This window comes from Gymnoscopelus braueri, assembly GCF_963280865.1.
Source record: "Gymnoscopelus braueri genome assembly, contig: SCAFFOLD_155, whole genome shotgun sequence".
In the NCBI taxonomy this organism is placed as follows: domain Eukaryota; kingdom Metazoa; phylum Chordata; class Actinopteri; order Myctophiformes; family Myctophidae; genus Gymnoscopelus; species Gymnoscopelus braueri.
In genome coordinates this window covers 107019-128815 of record NW_027660678.1, presented here as the reverse complement: position 1 = coordinate 128815, position 21797 = coordinate 107019, and the positions used below count along the sequence as shown (strand labels likewise).

Sequence of the window (21797 nt, the reverse complement as noted above, 5' to 3'; positions counted from 1 at the left end):
ATTTTGTCCTTTGAACCATATGTGAAATATGATTTGATAGATTGGGCCATACCCATCAATGCATGTGCGGATCCTATGGTTCAGTGATATTGCATTTAGGAGAAACATAGCCTTCACTGTATGTTTAATGGGAAGGAGCTAGAGAGAGAGAGAGGGTTTCTTGTAAGTTGAAATAGAAATAGAAGATGTGGTGTACTTGGTCACATTTCTTTGCTATGTTTTGTTAAACAAATAATAAAAGTAATTGTCTAAGATCCCAAATGTCCTCTAGATCTATCTATCTATCTATCTATCTATCTATCTATCTATCTATCTATCTATCTATCTATCTATCTATCTATCTATCTATCTATCTATCTATCTGTCTCTCTGCCTCTCTGTCTCTCTGTCTCTCTGTCTCTCTCACTCTCTCACACTCTCTCTCTCTCTCTGTGAACGGCCTCACACTAGCACTAGCATGTTTATCCCAAATGCCCGGGGGTGTGCAGTGCCGAGTGGAAGTTCGATCAGACCAATGTTTTCTGAGAACCCAAAAACCACGAGTATAGTCTGTGTCTCTCGGGGAAGCACCGCATCTCTGTGTGTTTGGGAGGAGTGTTTGCACCAGAATCCCTGATTCTGGCCCGTTAACTGACTGGCCGAGCTTCGCACCACGTCCGTGCCGCTACGTCAATGTGTTTGTTATGTGGGCACCTGCTTCCCTGAAGCTTCACTCATTGACTGAGCTTTGCGTCACGTTTCTGTACTGCTTTGCCAATATAAGTTGCGGACGGTGTGCGAGACAAAGTTACGTAAGCCTGAGACTGCAACATGTATGTTTATGTTTATTTTATTTGACATGAACATCACAAACACATTGGACAGGCCAGATGCATTGCACAAGTGATAATTCTCAACACCAGTCAACAGGCAGATTGCATCGTTCCCGAGTGGGCCAGCACCCAAAGGGGGGCCACTCTAGTAGCTCTAATGAACACTCCTATAACATCAGACGTGCATCACAAGGTCTCCTACTCCCCATCTAAAAAAAACGAGTGCAAGACAAGACAACACTCAGTTCTATGTATAGAGCAATGAGAGCATGGAATAGTCTACCAGCACAGGTCACACAGACAATAAGTCAATCTGGTTTTAAAAAGAAGATAAAAAACATAAAATGTAATTACAGCCCACATCGTGTAGTGTTACATTTATAATTATTTAGGCCTACTGTAAACTTTATTTAAAGGTGTTTCGACAATACAGTTGTCCTACTCTGCTGTATTGTATTGTTGACTGAGCTTGTTTGATTGACAGTAAGACAGTTTTTCTTATGAGAGATTTCTTTTATTTTGTGCGGACCCCAGGAAGAGTAGCTGCTACAAGAGTAGTAGCTAATGATGGGGATCCGGATAATCACTAAACAAAAGAGAGAGAAGGAGCTACAGAGAGGCAGGAAGCCAGGTGTATGGGGTTTGAGACCCAGCAGGTGTTGCTAAGCTTGCCATCAACAGGTGCACTAATACATATGTGCTGTGTGTTTGTGTTTGTGTCACGGTGTGTGTCTTTCAATTTGTGTTGATGTCTGTGGATGTTGCGTTTGCGCTATGAGGATGTAGTCTGACATCTAACACTTAAAGGACAAGCAGACATGGAATAGACAGAGACAGACACAAAGCCAGGACAGAGCAAGGCATCTGGACTAACATCTAAATTATAGTGAAATATAGTGGAGTATAGTGGAGTCAATTGCACAAGGAAATCAGCTAGGTCAATCAGCCTGTGGTATAACTGTCACAGACTAGTGATCCGTTAATTGGTTCAATCTTGAGGGTCGACAAATGCATATTTCAGAGAGTTGGTAAAGCAGGCAGAGTAGAGAGCAAGCCTGTTATCCTCCTTTCCATTGAGGCCTGAGGCAATGGTTGCATCCAAACTCTTCAGCACAAAACCATTACATGCCAGAGAATAATCCAGATGTAGCCAGACACATTACTTTGCATTGATGTGGAGATCTTAGGCCAAATTATAATGATGCCTGCCAATGCTTGGCAGTTAGCCAACTGCAAGGATGCTGATTCCAGTGAACAGGAACACTTACTGATGAATAGATGTTTAAACAGTTGTCTGAACAGAACAAATCAGTACTTAGCTAATTAAATATTGACTCGGTGTGTGACGTGTGTTATAGGATGTTGCGTGAGAGGACATATGGTGGTTGAGTTTTTAGTTGCCTGAAATGTTTTTGACACTGTACTGTGCACCTGTTGTTTAGGTACAATCAGAATCAGAATCAGAATCAGAATCAGTTTTATTGTCACATCACAGGTTTACAAGGTAAAAAAGTGGGTGAAATTCTTTTTTGTACATCGTTCCCATCGCAACGTTAGTTTCCATAGAAAGAAGAGGGGGGGGGGAGAAGAAGAGGGTGGGGGGTAAGTGGGAAGGAGATCAAAACAAGAGAGCAACAGAAGGCCAGACAAGTTATCTACATATTTACAAATTACCTGAGATAATAAACTAAAAAAAACTAAACAAAACTAAACTAAGGTGCCTGAGCATAGCAGCAATGTATTGTATACTGTGCATGTTATACTTATACTGTGCATGATAGACAATGGACGTTAAGGTGCTTAGAGGAAAAGGAGCACAATAAAAAAGACCAAAGAAAAAAGTCAGTGCGTTATACAAGGGATTAAGGTGCAAAAGGTCAGTGCGTGTCCACCTAGAGTGGACTGACCCTAGTATAATCCGCAAGTAGCTCCATGAGAGAGTGCAACAAAAAGTCATTTGTACCTGGTGTAGTCCACAGGTGTGTCCGAGGGGGGGCTAAAGTCCAAGTCATTGTCCCTGGTATAATCCACAGGTGTGTTCAGGAAGAGCCAGAAAAAAGTCTGCGCTGCCTGTTGTCAGGCTGCTGAACAAGGCCTATGCCTCATTCAGGCTTATTCCCCATTCAGCATTCTGACAGCAGCCGGATTGAAACTACACCAGTATCTGGTGGTGGAACTCTTGATACTGCGGTAGAGCCCCTTGCCCGGTCGCGGTCGTTGTAGGGGGTTGAACAGTCTGTGACTTGGGTGGTGCTTGTCCTTGATGATGCGCTTGGCTTTGAGCACGCACCGCTTTTTGTACAGTTCCTGGAGCGCTGGGAGCTCGATTCCCATTATCCGCTCTGCCGATCGCACTACTCGTTGTAGGCTGATCTTTTCTCGGGCAGTGCAGTTCCCGTACCAGGCCGTGACACAGCCTGTTAGGATGCCTTCGACAGAACTGTTGTAGTACAGCCTGAGGATGCGACGTCCTACTCCGAGCTTCTTCAGGCGGCGGAGCCAGTACAGTCGCTGCTGAGCCTTTTTCAATTCAGCAATAACAAAATTAATTGCACATACCTTGTAGAATCTAAAAACAAGAGCAGGAACTCAATGTGTGATTTCCGTTGAATTTATTTCCCCCGGAAGCTGTCTTTTTCGACCAAGCACAAAACAGTTTTCATGCCCGGGGAATGTAAACAGCTCTGCACCACATTCCTGTGACGTCCTTGGGCGGCCATTTTTGTACATCCACTTAGAAAAAAAAGTTCTTGCCCTGTAGTGAACAGTCTCAGGATATTAACATATTTTGTTCAACAAGATTATCTGCACGAATCAACATACTTTTTATGACTTTTGAAACTCACTGGCAGTTAATTCAAAAAATATTAAAAAACAAATATCACTGCGTCAGAATTCACAGGTGTAATTTATGTCATAGAAAAAAACAACATGAAACAACATGAAAGGCATAGGTTAACCACAGACCTTATATTCTACATAAATGGAAAACCCTATGGTGAAAAGCAATGGAAATCTGTTGAGAGAAAACATTTAACTTCTAAATTTGTATGACTACAAACTTTAGCACACTATTAATACTGCTGCTCTTTGTGGGGAATATAAGCACCGGAATGCAGCCCTACTGCACAGTGGTGTAGCTAGGTTTTTTTTAACTGGGGGAACGCTATTTTAATGACGCCACGCATGTGCACGCGCGCACACACACACACACACACACACACACACACACACACACACACACACACACACACACACACACACACACACACACACACACACACACACACCCCCACACACACACACACACACACCCCCACACACACACACACACACACACACACACACACACACACACACACACGTGAATGCACACAGGCACTCTCCACCCAGCATTATGAAATATTCATTTTTTGTTTTAATGTTTGAATATTATTTTTTGTTAAGTGTGCATAAGTAGTTTTAGTTAGAAATGTACTTTTTTATTTGTTTTAGTATTGTAACTTTTTCAAGGAATGCCTTGATTTATAGAAGCAAAAAAATAAGATTGTAGAATGCAAATCAACAGAATCAGACAAAACCGAAAATGGTTTTATATGCAATTCTAGTCTTTGTTTTTGTGTGTGTGTAGGTGTGTGCGTGCGTTCGTTAGTTCGTTTGTTAGTTTGTGCGTGCGTGCGTGCGTGTCCTGGCTGGGACCAACGCGTTCTCACTGTTTGGAGAGACGGGGTTATGTTGCGCAATCTGATGGGGTGTGAAGTGCCGTTAACTGCTGTCTATTGTTTTCCTTAAGTAGCCTATACCAACAGCAAATCTGCATAACAGGCTGATACAGTGGTATTAGATATCATACATGTAGCAGTGTGACAGTAGTATGGGAACGCAGTCTCGTGGGCACCCACGTGCACGTGTAGGCGTGTGCTCGTGCTATAAACACTGGTGTGGTACTGCGTTACGTTACGTCTACACCCCTGCTGCTGGGAAACACAGAGTTCTGTCCTCCATGACGCAAACTCCCAGAGCTAATCACTTAATCAATGAGAGTTCCATCTTGTATGTAATTATCACTGAATGTTTTGATTTGAAATAATTGTCAATGTGGGTAACTGGCTGACATCTCAATGCTGCAAGCAGCCAGTGATTCAACATGGAAATGTATGCTTTGCCAATTAACCCACAGCCAGTGACGTTCAGGCATTTTATATTTGATTGGCGCATCTTTCCAAAATTCAGATGGTCAAGCAAGTACGTGAACAGAAAGTTGGCAAGCTTTTATAATAGGCAAAAGAGAGACAGGACTCTGGAATCAGAATCAGAATCAGAATCAGTTTTATTGTCACATCACAGGTTTACAAGGTAAAAAAGTGGGTGAAATTATTTTTTGTACATCGTTCCCATCGCAACGTTAGTTTCCATAGAAAGAAGAGGGGGGGGGGAGAAGAAGAGGGTGGGGATCAGGTGGGAAGGAGATCAAAACAAGAGAGCAACAGAAGGCCAGACAGGTTATCTACATATTTACAAATTACCTGAGATAATAAAAAAAACTGAAAAAAACTAAACTAAGGTGCCTGAGCATAGCAGCAATGTATTGTATACTGTGCATGTTATACTTATACTGTGCATGATAGACAATGGACGTTAAGGTGCTTAGAGGAAAAGGAGCACAATAAAAAAAGACCAAAAAAAAGTCAGTGCGTTATACAAGGGATTAAGGTGCAAAAGGTCAGTGCGTGTCCACCTAGAGTGGACTGACCCTAGTATAATCCGCAAGTAGCTCCATGAGGGAGTGCAACAAAAAGTCATTTGTACCTGGTGTAGTCCACAGGTGTGTCCGAGGGGGGGCTAAAGTCCAAGTCATTGTCCCTGGTATAATCCACAGGTGTGTTCAGGAAGAGCCAGAAAAGTCTGCGCCGCCTGCTGTCAGGCTGCTGAACTCATCCAGGCTGATCTTTTCTCGGGCAGTGCAGTTCCCGTACCAGGCCGTGACACAGCCTGTTAGGATGCCTTCAACAGAACTGTTGTAGTACAGCCTGAGGATGCGACGTCCTACTCCGAGCTTCTTCAGGCGGCGGAGCCAGTGCAGTCGCTGCTGAGCCTTTTTCCTCACGTGTGTGGAGTGCGTCTCCCATTTGAGGTCCTCCTCGATGTGTACTCCGAGGAACTTGAACTCGCTGACCCTTTCCACTGCAGCACCGTCGATGAGGATGGGCGCATGGTCTCTCCGCGGCCTCCTGAAGTCCACGATCAGTTCTTTGGTCTTGTCGACGTTAAGAGAGAGGTTGTTCTCCCGGCACCAGTGTGCCAGTGATTTGATCTCCTCTCTGTAGTCAGACTCGTCGTTGTTGACGATTCGGCCTATCACTGTCGTGTCGTCCGCGTACTTTATGATGGTGTTGGAGACATGTGTGGCTATGCAGTCATACGTGTACAGGGAGTAGAGGAGAGGGCTCAGCACGCATCCCTGGGGTGCTCCGGTGTTGAGGGTCAGGGGGTCGGATGTGATGCTGCCCATTCTCACCACCTGATGTCGGTTGGACAAGAAGTCCTGTATCCAGTCGCACATGCTTGGGTGTAGCCCTAGGTGTCTGAGCTTTTTGTCAAGTATTGCTGGGACAATGGTGTTGAATGCTGAGCTGTAGTCCACGAACAGCATACGTACATATTTGTCCTTCAGCAGCTTGTTGTCCATGTGCGAGAGGACGGTGTGGAGAGCCATGGCAATAGCGTCGTCGGTGGATCTGTTTTTGCGGTATGCATACTGCCACGGATCCAGCGAGGCAGGTAGCGTGGAGCTGATGTATTCCCTCACCAGTTTCTCGAAACACTTGCTGACGATCGGGGTGAGAGCAACAGGTCTCCAGTCGTTCAGGCATGTCACTTTGGCCTTTTTGGGAATGGGCACAATGGTTGACATTTTGAACCCTGCAGGGACCACAGCCAGGGAGAGGGAGAGGTTAAAGATGTCAGCGAAGACACCCGCCAGCTGGTCTGCACATGTCTTAAGGACCCGGCCTGGAATCCCATCAGGTCCGGCTGCCTTGTGGATGTTGACCCGTGTGAAGGCTGTACGCACTTCTCTCTCCGAGATGGTTAGAGGGTTCTCCTCTGCTGGTGCTGCTGATGGCCCCGCTTGGCTGCCGCGGTTGGAGCTGATCTCAAACCGGCCGTAGAAAGTGTTCAGTTCGTTGGGGAGGGAGGCAGGCGGGTTCACCTCGCTTCTGGTTCTTGTTTTGCAGTCTGTCAAGGTGTGTACTGCCTGCCATGTGCTCCTGATGTCGCCATTGCTGAGTTTGTCTTGCATCTTTTTTGTGTAGGCCTTTTTCGCCTTCCTGATGGCGCTGTTTAGGGCCGCGCGCGTCGTGTTGCGCGTTTCCACGTCGCCAGATTTGAAACCAGCATCCCGTTCATGCAGATGTGCACGTACTCCGCTGTCCATCCATGGTTTCTGATTGGGATAGATCCGAACTGTCTTTTTTGGGACTATGTCATCTGTGCACTTGCTGATAAAGCCAGTGACTGAGTCTGAGAGTTCGTTGATGTTATTCCCAGCGGCGTTCTTAAACATCCCCCAGTCAGTCTGGTAGAAGCAGGATTGTAGCATAGCGTCTGTGTCCTCAGACCAGATTCGGATTTCCTTCTCAACGACCGGCTCCCTTTTTAGCCTCTGTTTGTAGGCAGGTAGCAGCTGGATGGCGTCGTGGTCAGAGCTTCCTAGCGGTGGGCGGCCGAGAGCTTTGTATCCATCCTTGAAGGGCGTGTAGCAGTGGTCAAGAATATTGTCACCACGGGTACTGCAGACGACATGCTGGTGGAATTTGGGAAAGACCTTTTTTAAGTCTGTCCGGTTGAAGTCGCCTAGGCAGATGACTGCGCAGTCCGGGTGGCGATTTTCTTGTGCACTGATCGCCTGGTGTAATTCCCTCATAGCTGTGTCCTTATTAGCTCCAGGATGAATGTAAACAACGACTACAATCACAATGCTGAAGTCGCGTGGTAGGTAGAAAGGACGGCAGGCTATGATTAAAAGTTCAAGGTCTGGTGAGCAGTGACTATCTAGGATTTTAACATCTTTGCACCAGTTGTTGTTGATCAAGGCACAAACTCCCCCCCCACGTTGCTTACCGCTCAGTACAGGGTCTCTGTCCTTCCTATACGCGGTGAAGCCAGGAGGAGTGATAGAAGAATCAGATGCTAACTCCGTTAGCCACGTCTCTGTTAGAACAACAATGGACGTGTTCCTTGTCTCACTGTTATACTTTACGCGTGCTAGTAAGTCGTCCATAGTGGTCACTGTTCTTGATTCACACAGAGATCTAACGTTCGCTAGCAGGATTGAAGGCAGTGCAGGTTTATATCCACGTTTTGTTGTTCTTACGAGGAGACCCGCTCTTGTACCTCGTCGTCCAGGTCTTTTCCGTCGCCTTGGGTTTGTTGTTGATCCAGCTGGAACAAAGGGAACCCCTCCCCCCACCCAGCTGGGTGGAAGGTTTTCGGCAAAAAAGTCCGGAATTCTGTGTGTAATCGCTGTGCTGATGTCCATAAGTGCTTGTCTGTCATAACTCCTTAGACACGCGACGGTGTAGGGAAAAAAGAGAAGGCTAAAGAATACTAAAAAGATGGAAAAACGTTGCGATGTTACGGAGCGCGTACGGAAGCGGCCGTCCTCCATGGCGCTACCAGTCTAGGTGGAATGCACTCATTTGGTCTAATCTGAATTATTGTCCCAGTGGTGTCAGTAAAATTGTTTAATTACTCCCCCTTTCCTACCCTTTTGCCTCAATAAATCTGTATTACTGGTGTTTGTTTTTCCCATCTCGAATTTTAACTGCAAATATAGACAGTGTGCAGGAGTCTCTTAATTTGTTCTGTATGCCTTCAGGCTGGCCGTCTCCCACACATCTGTCTCTTTTTGTAGGTATGTGAAGAACATCGTTTTGATTAGGTTCACATCAAAATGTGATAGATTCATTTTCAACAGTGACTCAACTTCCTTTTCTCGATTCCTTCCAGCAGAACAGAACAGAGATTAGATCACAGATAAGTGGGAAGTCAAATAAATAACACTGTCTGATGCCAAAAGATATATTTATTCAGCATAACAATTACTAAAGTATGCTGCACATATCCTTGCTGTGAAAACCCTCGTTTTTTGTTTTCTTTACCCACAAATTTTGTATAATCATAATATTCTGCTGCTTCTACAAGTACCACGTTTGAGTCCAGATGCACTGTACAGTCATTAACCCTGGCTAGGAGCTCGATTCATGCCATACTTACTTGTTCGGTAAGCACTCAGACAGTGTATTGTTGCATGCACTCTATGTGGGTGCACTGCATTGTTGGCAAGACGCTGAGCCATTCAGAGATATCAGAGGTAGAAAAGACAAGATTAAGTCACACCGCAGTGGGTAGCAGTCTACATGTTGCGATGTATAACAAGCCCTGTGACCTGCTGTCTACAAAAAGCTTTGTTCCTCTCTTCATTTCAGTGCCTTGATATAGTCTCAAATCATATTATAGGGTTAAATTGGACTAGCAAAGAGCAGGTGAGTGAAGAGAGTCACCTCACCTCTTTCATTGTAGGGGAGTTCAATTCAACTTAAATTCAATTGTGCCAAATCACAACAAGTTTTTCCAAGACACTTTACATGCAGAGCAGAGAGCCCCCCCCCCCCAGCACTTGGTGACTGTGGCAATGAAAAACTCCCCTATAATATGTTTAAATTGTTCATATTTGTTTAGTATGTTTTGTATTCATGGATTTCAAATTCAATGGTCACTCGTGCTGATTTAATGTTTTTCAGGGGGTCTGCAACCCGCTGCTCTGGAGCCACGTGTGTCTCTTCATCCCCTCCCTAGTGGCTCTCTGTAGCTTTGCAAAAAATTATATGGAAATTATTACTATTATTATTATTTATTTTTTTATTTAAATTTATTGTTGCTGTAGTAGGCCAAATATGACACATACATCCTTATGTGCTCCAATATTGTAAACATGTGTAAGTGGGTTAGGTAAGTGGGTTAGGTAAGTTTCAACATTTGTCAACAAAAATTTGCGTCATAGCCTAGGCTGCGACACATTTATTGGCGCGGTACCAGCCAGGTGCTTGTGTACCTACGCTACGCTATGGATTCCAAATGCAAAAAAAGAAAGATAACTGAGGAAAAGAGCCAATTTAATTGTCTGTGGACAGAGTCATTTTGGCTTTCACTGCCAATGCTGCTGGATTACCTGTATGTTTGATCTGCGACGAGGAGTTACCAAACAACAAAAAAAGTAGAACAACCAGGTGCTCGCAGGAGGTAAAAAGGTTACTATAGTAAAACGTGTACAGTAAATGGTGCTCACGGATCAAACGGGATCAAGACATGTGAAAAAACAACAGACGATCCGGGCTCTCAGGAGTAAAAATGCGGAACAGCCTTTATTTATTAAAAGGCAACTGCCAACATGATTCGACCTTGGAAGGTCTTCATCAGAGTGAAAACCAAAAAAGTATAATGATATGATAATATTATAATATATTGTAATGGAATTGAAACTTAAAGCACCAAATAGCGCACTGCAGAGTGGTGTGGTGTGCCATGCTCTCCAAGGTGCTGATCCTGCTGCAGGGAATATTTTGACAAAAACATTTTTAATGAATGCTTGTTTACATGCATTTGTATTTGGTAAATGTGATTGGCTAATATACACTTAATAGCCTGTGTTGCCTTCATTATAAGGTTCAAATATGTTTTGCGGCTCCAGACAGATTTTGTATAATTTTTTTTGTCCAAAATGGCTCTTTTGACATAGACGAAGCAGGGACCCCCTACATAATATTGTGTACATTTGTTTTGCATATTAAACTAGGCCTTTGCCCCTCCACCTTCTGATCCTTTTTATTTATTGAAAATCTATTCTGTCATACAGCTGGATAGTATGTGTATTGTGGAAGGCCTTGCATAGAATTGTCAAGTTTGTTGATCTCTGAAACAATTTCTGCCAGATAAGTGAATGTTGTGACCCAGGCATGGTCACTGAAAGAGGTGGTAGGCAACCTCCCCACAATAAAAATAAAAGTATCTAGTGTTGGCAGGTTTGGACAGTGTCTGTACCAATGAAGTTCAACGTCATCAGAGGGCAATTTAGAAAGAGCAAAGATGAGGAAGAAAGGAGACAAGTACTACAGGTGTGTTTTTATGGACATTATTCAAAGCATCCGTCTGTCTCTGATTTTCCTGGTTGCTTTGAAAAGTTCAAAGCCATGAGGGGCAATTTAGAAAGAGGAAAGATAGAAAGAACTTGCGAGGTGGCCTTGGAGATAATAATACAAATTGTGCTCATCCTATGCCACCCCTTTCAGCTTCCCTACCATCTAATAAAACAAAAAGTTGGATATTTTCAGACATACACCGCTGGAGTAGCGGTCCAGGCACCTATGGCTTCGAGTCCCAAAAAAAATACGCCCATTTAGCGCTGATGTGTTGGTCCTAAAACAAATTGTGTGGTCCGGCGCAATCACAGGCATTGCTATCTTATGCCCAGAGCTAAATGCAATTAGGGGTGTTCCGGGGGTGGTTCAATCTTTATTCATTATTAACCATATACTGTAGGACCCTTTGTTACAGTATGTGTCATATAAATCTGAGGAGCGTAGCACCATGGCAACATAGCATCCTATGAACATAGCGCCCTGGGAACATAGGTTCCCATGACTCTCAGATAATGTGATTTTCTTCACTCAGTGTCACTGAATTCACCATTAACTATTCACCTGAACAGTTTGTGATGTTGTATGGTTGACATTGTAACAATTGGCCATCAACACATAGATGTGCATCACCTATTCTGTGTTAGAATGTTTGGTTCAGGAGATACAGTATGGTGCAAAATACATATTTTGGTTATGGCAGACAGTAAAATGACTGTCATGGTCGATATGTGTTTTTTTTGATGGCTCAATGTCTGAAAATGTCCAGGGCCAAATTCCATGCTTTTATGAAAAATGTATATTGACTTCATGACTGACTTGGAATTGTAAATCCTTTTTGTGTCAATAACCTCAGTTAAATCAGCAAATGCCTGTCTAAAGAAGGTACATTTGGATTGAGTGATGGTGTTGAAGTGAGGCTAATGGACGGAGTGCACATTTACTTAAAGCAATAATGATACAGCAGCCACTACTGAAGCTGTTCTGTGTAAACTGTGCTCAAATTTACGACAAGAGATTGTGTGTGTGTGTGTGTGTGTGTGTGTGTGTGTGTGTGTGTGTGTGTGTGTGTGTGTGTGTGCGCGCGCGTGTGCGTGTGCGTGCGTGCGTGTGTGTCCGCCAACCAAATGCAATGTAAGGTGAATCGGAGAATTGAGAGTTTCATGGTGAAATGTTCTTGTTAGCGGAAAATATGCTTATTCAAGTCCCTGGTGGCACTTTCTGTTTTAGCAAGGCAATCAATTTGAGCCCTAGCAAGTCATTGGCCCATGGATTCCCAATGTGTGATTCAGAAATAGAAATTGCTCAATGACAATCCCAACATGCCTTGCCAATAATATAGATCATTATTTTTGATAAGTGTGCTCATTGAATCAGAAAAGCAAAATTACGTTTTTCTTATGAAAGAATAGTGCTGCAATCTTCTCTGCGAATCAGCCAGAAAGTTTGAAGATCCCCTGTCTCTGTCTCTGTCTGTCTGTCTGTCTCTGTCTCTGTCTCTGTCTCTGTCTCTGTCTCTGTCTCTGTCTCTGTCTGTCTGTCTGTCTGTCTGTCTGTTTGTCTCTCTCTCTCTCTCTCGTTCTCTCTCTCCATTTCCCACTCCTTTTCCCTCTCTGTCTCTTGCTTGCTTGCTTTCTTCCCTCTCCCTCTCTGTAATTCTCTCCAGACTGCTGCTCCTCCAGGGACCAGTGCTTGACATTAATCTAAGTCCTCTTCTGCCATGCTATTCTCCCTTTTATTCTCTCCCAGTGTCGGCCAGTGACTGTGACTCCGGGGAGAATGCTGAGTTGACCTATCACACGCTGAGTCCAGACTTCACCATCTCCCCACATGGGACAATTTTCCCCGCGGGCGCTCTGGACTATGAAAGGCCTAACCACCTCTATGAATTTGTGGTCATGGCTGTGGACAAAGGAGAGGTCCCACGCACGGGCACTGCCACAGTGCGGATACGCATGGCCAATGTCAACGACGAGGCACCAGAGTTCTCCCAGCATGTGTGAGTAGAATTTAGCTTCCATAATATTTTTTGTTAGGGGTCATACTTCACTAGTTTGAGATTTCTCAATATTGATTTAGTGCAAAATGAGAACAAGGTCAGGGGGGAAAGAGTTGAGGTTGCAGATACTACTGTATGCACAAGACTGAGCATACATTGATCGGATAAACGCTGTAAATACTATAGGATCATTTCTATTTACTGCTACCATGGGACATTAATGCGTTGGCCTGGTCAGCTGTTCGTGTGCTAGTGTATGTTCTTACGGTAGCAATATTTATAGACTGTCAATGTGTAATTTATTCTACTTATATTCAACTTTGTTGAATATAGTCTAAATGTATGTCGGCAACTTCTCAAACCAAAGGGCTAGTTTGACTTTACTGCAGCTGTCAATCTTAACAGCTGATGATGCCCCCCATGGACGCTTACTCCTACTCTCTGTCAGCATAATCTGTCTATAGTACATCTATGGAAGACTTCTTTAACTATTGGTGTCCCTGATCTTTAGCACATATCCTTCTTTAGAATAGCATCTCTGGGTATAAAGAGAGGTGTCGAAGACTACACCTCAGGAGGCTTGAGCCCAGGGGGCTAATTTGCCCTGTCAGGGGCATGGAGAAACAGCTGGTCTAGCAAGCCAGTCTGTTGAGTATGATCATGATCTTTCAATTAACCTTGTCAATCCTTCATCTTTGTGGAAGATGAACTTTGATGTTGCACAAAACCTAAAAGACTGCAGGAAAATGTGTCCTCTGCATTTGACCCATTCTAATTTAGGAGTAGTTGAACCAGCTCCACCTCTAGGACCACTGGCAGGATTGTATGTTCCTATGCAGTAGATGCACGTCTTTTGGTCACTAAAATAACTGATCATTTGATAACAAATCGGCTTAATAAAAGAAAAAGAGAGAGAAAAGAAGAAAAAATACAAAAATCATCTGAATACATTTTAATACAATTCACAACCATTGACAGATTTGGTAATGAATGGATTTATTTGATTAGATTTGTTATTGTTTTATGTAAGTGAGCAACCAACAGAATGCTTTGCCATAGCATTCCTCAATATAATTGGCTGATATAGTCACAAATCCTGGTTGAGTGGTAGACAAGCTTTGTTTAAAAATGGGGGGGGGGGGGGGGGGAGAGAGAGAGAGAGAGAGAGAGAGAGAGAGAGAGAGAGAGAGAGAGAGAGAGAGAGAGAGAGAGAGAGAGAGAGAGAGAGAGAGAGAGAGAGAATAGTTGCAGTGGGACTATAGCCAGCCACTCTCTCAGTTCAATGAACTTAAGTCTGTCACACACACACGCACGCAGACACACGCACGCAAAGACTCTCACCTTCACACAGTCACACCTGCGTCATCTTAACACCCTGACCCTCCTGTGGGAGAGAGAGAGATTGGGGAGGGAGAGGGAGTGAGAAAGTAAGTGAAAAGGCGAGTTTGCATGTTTTTGCCGTTTCCCCTGCAGTGCCACTGTGGCCCGGCCCCTGCATTTTTTAATTGGTTGATTTTCTGGCAGAGAGCAAAGCAGATTGGTGAGGCAGGGTCAATCAGCCATGGAGCTCCCTGTGGATGTATGTGTGTGTGTGTGTTGAGTGATTAGGGACCTCTCAATAAAGCATGTTGTCGGTACAGGGTACGTACAGTACAGTACATGCTGTAAGAAATGTTCTTACATTTTGTGGCTGATATTCAGAGAGTTTGCTGTGTGTGTGTGTGTGTGCGCGCGCGTGTGTGTGTGTGTGTGTGTGTGTATGTTGGGCTTTATTGATTTCACTGTCAACATCAGTGGAATAATCAGTCAGTTTTTCTCCTGCCTCAACCCAGTGGAGCTCTACTGGGGCTGCCACAGAAAACAATACTAGATAGACTGCAATAAATCACACATGTGTGCTTGTGCGTGCACACACACAAACACAGTCATGAGCTCGTACATCTGCCATGTCTCCAATGGAATGGGGCAGTAAAATAAAACTTTTAAGACAAAGCTTATTTCTTTCCCTATGCATATATATATATATATATATATGTATATATATATATATATTGTGTGTGTGTGTGTGTGTGTGTGTGTGTGTGTGTGTGTGTTAGGGCATTAACGAATAGTGATTAATGGTATTCGAATTATTCGACCCAAAAGTATTCGAATAGTCGATTATTCGGTTTGATTATAAAAAATAAAATATTAATTTTTTTTTTTAAAAGTGTTTTGTTTTTTTAACACATCGACCGCCAGAGGTTAATCTCATTATGTACTCACCAGTGCCAAGGTGTTATTGTTGTTTTTTTGTTTTTTTCATGTCGCCATAGATCTTGTTAAAATCCTTAAAGGGTCTACACCATGAAAATCACTTTTTTCTTGTTTTTTTGTATTTTTTGGGGTCCCCAGTGTCTCTTGTACCCCAAAAAATGTTTTTATTTTTAATTCAGTCATTCCTTCTCATTTCATGGATTTCCAGAAATGTTTATGAGGTCACAAACATTATTGATGGCAAACCCAATGTTAAATGAAAAGTGCCCGAATCGCTCCGAAACTTTTTCTACCCCCCCTAAGTGGGGGTCTACGAACAAATACTTCGGGCTCTGATTTTGGCTCCGCCCCCCGGAAGTGGGTGAAACAGGCACCTCAAACACTTGGTGGAATTGTTCAAAAATGTTCAAAGTGTTTTTTTTTTCGATTTTGTATTTTTCTTAGATGCTTCTTTTTATGCAGAATTTTCCCATTTTTTTAATTTCTTTTTATATTTTTTTAAAATATATTTTTTTATTAACAGACACAATTGACTTGGGATGAGTATATCTGAGTGATGATTTAGGCTCAAACTTTTGAAAAAGGTTTGAGGGACATACACCATATGATATTAAATATAAAAAATTAAAAAAAAAATCATGGTGTAGCTCCTTTAAGATACACGGTACACGGTCTGTTTACTTCGGCGACATCTCACTGTATCTCCCAGTGAAAACCACGTGTCAAACGGGGCATCCATGTTGTAGTTAGAGCGGATTACGTTAAACAGTGATATGCGAGGAGAAAAAACTACAGGAAGAGAATTGAGTTTCAGTTTCGTCTGTAGAACGAGGGCGGACGTGATCGTCAAAACCGGATCCCAAATAATTCTGTTTCCGGTCATCAAACCGGAAACGGAAGTGGATCAAAAAAAATCCGAAAGTGCACCCGGAAATTTTTAGCGCGAAAAGACCGTGGACCGTAGGGCTACGGTCTCGGCGCTTAACAGTTGGATTTAACGGACCGTAGGACTACGTTCTTGGCGGTTAATGTGTTAATGGCATTGATGACTTGACTCAAGGAATGCGAGTTGACGTCACACCAGAGCTCACAGCTGCGTGTCTGCTCTAGAAAAGCCACTAAAAAAAATAAATCTTAAAAAAAATAAAATAAAAATAATTTTTTCTTTTTTCTTTTTCGAATAATCGAATAGTGGTTTGATAGTCGAATAGTCGGTTTGATATTTGAATATTCGGCTATTCGGTGAATGCCCTAGTGTGTGTGTGTGTGTGTGTGTGTGTGTGTGTGTGTGTGTGTGTGTGTGTGTGTGTGTGTGTGTGTGTGTGTGTGTGCGTGTGATGTGAGAGAGAACAGGCACATGTGTCTGTGTTTACTGAATGCATGCAAGCAGAGACAGTTAGACAGTGATTGGCCTCGATCTCCAGGCTTTTATTTTTTAGTTTTGCTCAAAAATAAGAGCCTGGACCAGCCTGTTGACGTTCCTGGAATTCATTTCCCCAAATCAACCAGAGTGCAGTGGACGTCGCTCCAAATGTTGTGACGTCAGGGCTCTCAATGCTGCACATTGGGGAGGAGGAGGGGCACGGGGCGGGCGGGGTGGGGGCTGACGGACAGATCGGTGAACCAATAGGATCCGGCGGAATTTTTCTCCGGAGATAGTGAGCTACATCATGAAGCAGCTGGACCTAATTGTATTTGTAACTAGAAGTTAGTTGAGTTTCCATATGCCCATGTGATTTCTGTTATTTTAGTCGTGTTGTACATTGGAAATTGTATGAATGTATTTATTAGTGATTCTTTTCTTTTTTTTCATTTGCTGTACAACTGTATCTCTGCTACCCCACCACCACGACACAAGACACTCTCTCTCTCTCTCACACACACACACACACACACACACACACACACACACACACACACACACACACACACACACACACACACACACACACACACACGCAGTATGGACAACAAGAAGGAAAACAGAGGAATGAGGACGAAATATAAGAAACCATGATTGGTGTTCTTTCCATGGCATTGTGATGAACCATGTGAACAATCCTTTTCCTGTTTTCTTGTGCAGAATTCTCTCTCTCTATTGATATCACTGGTGTTCTCATACTGTACATGGCCATGACTGGAAAGTCTTACCAAGGCCCTTACCTCTCAGATCTCACATCAGCCATTACACGAGAGCGTAATGGCAGTGCTCCATCTTCTCTAGGTGACCGACAAAATGGCCGCCCATCCATCCATCTGGGAGCTGTCACTCTCCCATCAGGACCCTATCACCTGCCATCACCTGCCTGTTGCCACGGAAACCACCCTTGGAGGCTGAATGCCTGGTATACCCTTTGAGCGTGGCTTTGTGAAACCGAGGGCCCCCTATGCTGTATTCACAAGAAAGGAAACAATGTGTCACTTGCTAGTTGTGTGTGTGTGTGTGTGTGTGTGTGTGTGTGTGTGTGTGTGTGTGTGTGTGTGTGTGTGTGTGTGTGTGTGAGAGAGCATAGTTGAGAGAATCTTGAAGCAGTGCACACTCTGGCTGTTTCACTCGGGACAACCATGATTATGTGTGGGTGTGTACCGTATATGAGGTTACGGTGGATTAACACACATCATTCCTGCGTGTGTGTGTGTGCATGGCATGGATTGATGTGTTTCTGTGTATTGTGGAGCATAAGGGTGATGAAGGGTGTGGAGTTGACTGTCAGTCAATCTGAACCGCTCTCAATCATCTCACATGGCACAGGAGTGATTTTTCCCATGATATTTCTGCCTTTCTCTCTCTCTTTAAACCCCCACTAGCTCTCTCTTTTGTGTTTGTCTAGCTCTGGCACAACACGCACGCACACGCGCACGCACGCACGCACGCACGCACACCTGCCTTTCATTTCCCATGTATCCATCTATATGTTCTTGTCACTGCCATGCCATTGCCGGTGCATCATATATCAATGTCAGCCTGCCTCTTGCTATCCTTCTCCCTGTCTGTGTACTGTAATCCTGGGAATCGTTTCCTTAGGGGTGTGTTTCCCAACACTGGTGTCGTCTTGCTATAGTCAGAAGTTCTTTTGAAAAAACAGTCACTAGCAGTGTTAATGTTTCTGAAAAACCTGTAGTTAGAACAAGCAGAAAAGAAGGCTCTTCGCAACCTGTCGATCAGCGTGTTCAGGTTCCCCAGCATTGGCTGGGTTATTGCACGGTTTCTCCCTCTCCCTCCATCTCCCCCCATTTTTTAAAAACGTATCTGCACACGCGGCACGCCACAGATAGACACTGCCAATTTGCGCTGACGTTGGTCATGGCCAGTCCTTGGTATATGGGCATATCATATGCCAATTTGCACTGATATCTGGCATGTCCAGTCCCATATGTGGGCACTGTGATGACAGTAGGTTTAATTAGAGTTAATCACAAAGATGTTGGTGAAGAACGCTGCCGAATTGGGGAATTTGTGTGTGTGAGACGGTTTCCATGCGCTCATGCCATTTGCGAAATCTGAATACACAGTCCTGTTCTGTAAACTGGTTACCACTCAAATTGAATATTAAATTGAATATTGAGAGATATTTTCTGTAGAAATTTTAAAAAAAAGTAGCATTTTCTAATTAGATTTTTAGGTCATTTTCAAGTGAGAATATTTATCTCATTGCATTGCAGTTAATTTGGACTTCAAATTAGAGTTGATGACAACACGTTCTCATTTAAATATTGTATGGCTTGCAGACTTTTTGGCCACAGCAGTTATAATTGCAAGTGGCAAGTTTTAATTGATAGAAAACAACTAAAAACTTAAACAAAATTAAACAAACACCAGAAAAGTAATTATTATATGGTCGTACAGTATACTGTATAATTATCTAAGGCAGGTTTCAGTCAATAGGCACATCAACCCGTCTACATTTATTTTTTATGAAGCCAAAATAATATTATTATTATTATTATCATCATCATAGGCAACTCCATGTTACTTGACTCCAAGGCTATTACCCTCTACCATTTATTCTGCTCTCTCCCCAGACACTTTTTCACACGGTCGCTGCCTTCAGGGATCCAGAGTAGTGAGTGATTGGGGGGTTAGGTTGTGTGATGATTTTTGTCTCTGATTCAGACAGATTTCTGGAATGTGTCACATTCGTAGTAAATGGCTCACATTCTTGTTCTCGTTATAGGCTTGTCATATTCTGATTCATGTTCATATTTAGCATTGCAGTATGACGGCTCGCTGTCATCCTGTGCAAGAAACAGAGGTTGGGCATTTCTCTCAGCATCATTATCCTATTTCCAGTCTTTCACAGCTGGCATCAACTGCTCAGACAAACTGTATTAGTCTGCCAGATACATTTGCAGATAAATACAGCAATCCTGTTATAACTGACTTTTCAATCGTTTTTTGGGGGGTTTGTGAGGCATCCGTGCTGGATTGCTCTGAAACCAGCTTCAGGTAAACACATGCAAGCAAGATGGATGGATTTTCAGCTACATAATTTTTTGTAATTGCTGCACTGTGCAATACTTTGCAAAACATCAACTACTGGCAATGATACAGAGTACTCATAATCAATGTGATTGCTATCCCTTCCCTTTTCAATATATAGTGCCTCTACCTGAATGTAGTTGATTCCTATTTCCTGAGCTCAAGAGGGATGCAGCCTGTCGGAGCAGCTATGCTGTTTTTCTACTTTCTCCTTTTCATTACGTTTAGTGAATTCTAACTTTTCCACTATGTTTGGTGATAGTACACTGCTTTATTTATGTCCACATAATGTTCCATAGTCTTTTTTCTTTTTTTATCTGTTTGGGGCTGGGTTTGAGTCCAGCCAGAACAATTGACATGGCCGGGAGATGTATTTGTGTGAAGTCCTGGCCAGTGGGACTGAGTTATAGCGCCACCAAAAGACAAAGATAAGGAGACACAGGCGGCACAAGAGTGTCAACGTGAGGGAGAAAGGAGGGGTAGTATAAGAGGAGATTCAAACCTGCCTGCTTGCCCTCTGTAGTCATGGGGAACTTGAGATTGCTGATCAATAAGATGGGCAAATTATCAACACTGGTGTAAGACCAACATGAACACCAGAAGTCCAATTTGTTGCTTTACGGACAGATGGCTAAATGGTAATATTCCGGACTGGGTAGTTGAATCAGATGGCTTCACGGTTGTGCCACCCAACTGGCATATACAAAGTATTAAGACGAAAGGCGGAGGGGCTTGCTTTCTTTGTTAACTCCAAATGGTGTAACCACAGACATGTAACTGTAAAGGAACTATCGCTATCCCGGATGTTGTCTGTGGTTTTCAGGCCATATTATTTGCCACAAGAATTCTCGCACGCCATTGCTTGATGTATGCCAATGTTAATAGTCAGGTTGCTTTGGACAAGATTTTAGGAAAATGTGGACACGGCTGACAAAAGCGCCAAATTTTTTCTATATGCTCTCCATCACCATAAGTTTCATTTTGGACGGGGAGCCACGTCATCAAGATGGCAGAAGGCGGCCATCTTGGATTTCAAAGATGGCCACCATGGGAATATCAACAAGTGACTATTTCTGCCATGATTTGGACATTTGGTTAATTCTGGCAATATATCTGATACGAGCGGTGCGCCATAATCACCCGTGAGACGTTTTAAACCACATCGTGTTGTACCGCAAACTTAACTTAAACTGTCATTTACTTGACTAATTAGTAAATGATAAACACACAAAATGAGAAACACATGGCGTGGCTTCGATGTGGATCTCTGCCGTCATGGTGATGATGTCATATTGATGACATCACTCTTGCTCAATTATGGAGGGGGCGGCATCCTGCACACATCGGTGTTGCTAGGTATGCATGGCAACCGATTATGTTGTGAGTGAGGTCAGACCAAAGCTCTGCTCAGATATATGAGGTGAGAAGTTACTTTAGACTTCCACTTCTAGACCAGAAGATGGTGTCTCCACACGTGTTGTGAGAGAAAGGTATACAGAACTTTGGTAGACAAAGAATACAGGGAGATAGAGAGGGCACATTTTCCAGCCTCAACAGAACCTACAACTCTGTTCCCATCACAGTCCATGTACAGCAGCAGCGCTGACCATGAACCGCCAGTCCTGGGAGGAGTGTGGTCCCAATCCTCCCAGACTAAGCTCTCCTGTTCTGAGTGTACCTTCACGTCTCATCCGAGCCACGACGACCTCAACCGCCAAACGCTGAGGCATGGACATATCTGCTCAGAGGCCCGTCCGCAAATAGTCATCTCTGTAACCAGCCGGAAACAAGGAGACACAGACCCACCAAAATCTCAAAGTCATCAACGGTTTACCGAGGTTTTAACTCAACCAGGAGATGTAAAGAAAAATCAGACGATTTATAAAGGAAAGAAAACTCACATCTGTAAACAGTGTCACAGAAGTTTCAGTAAGTCAGGTAATCTGAACAGACACCAGCATGTCCACACTGGAGAGAAACCTTTCCACTGTAAACAGTGTGACAAGAGTTTCAGTGTCTTAGATAGTCTTAAGACACACCAGCGTATTCACACT

At 43.5% G+C, this 21797-nt stretch overlaps 1 protein-coding gene across 1 annotated transcript in view; it reads left to right on the top strand.

Moving 5' to 3' along the window:
* Nucleotides 1-21797, top strand: part of LOC308081310 (neural-cadherin-like) — a gene marked incomplete at both ends in the record, with an annotated part of 140904 nt that overhangs the window by 21319 nt on the left and 97788 nt on the right. The window contains one exon of the mRNA XM_080457692.1: nucleotides 12758-13007. Within this exon, the coding sequence (XP_080313818.1) occupies nucleotides 12758-13007 (250 nt within the window). The remainder of the gene's footprint in view (nucleotides 1-12757; nucleotides 13008-21797) is intronic.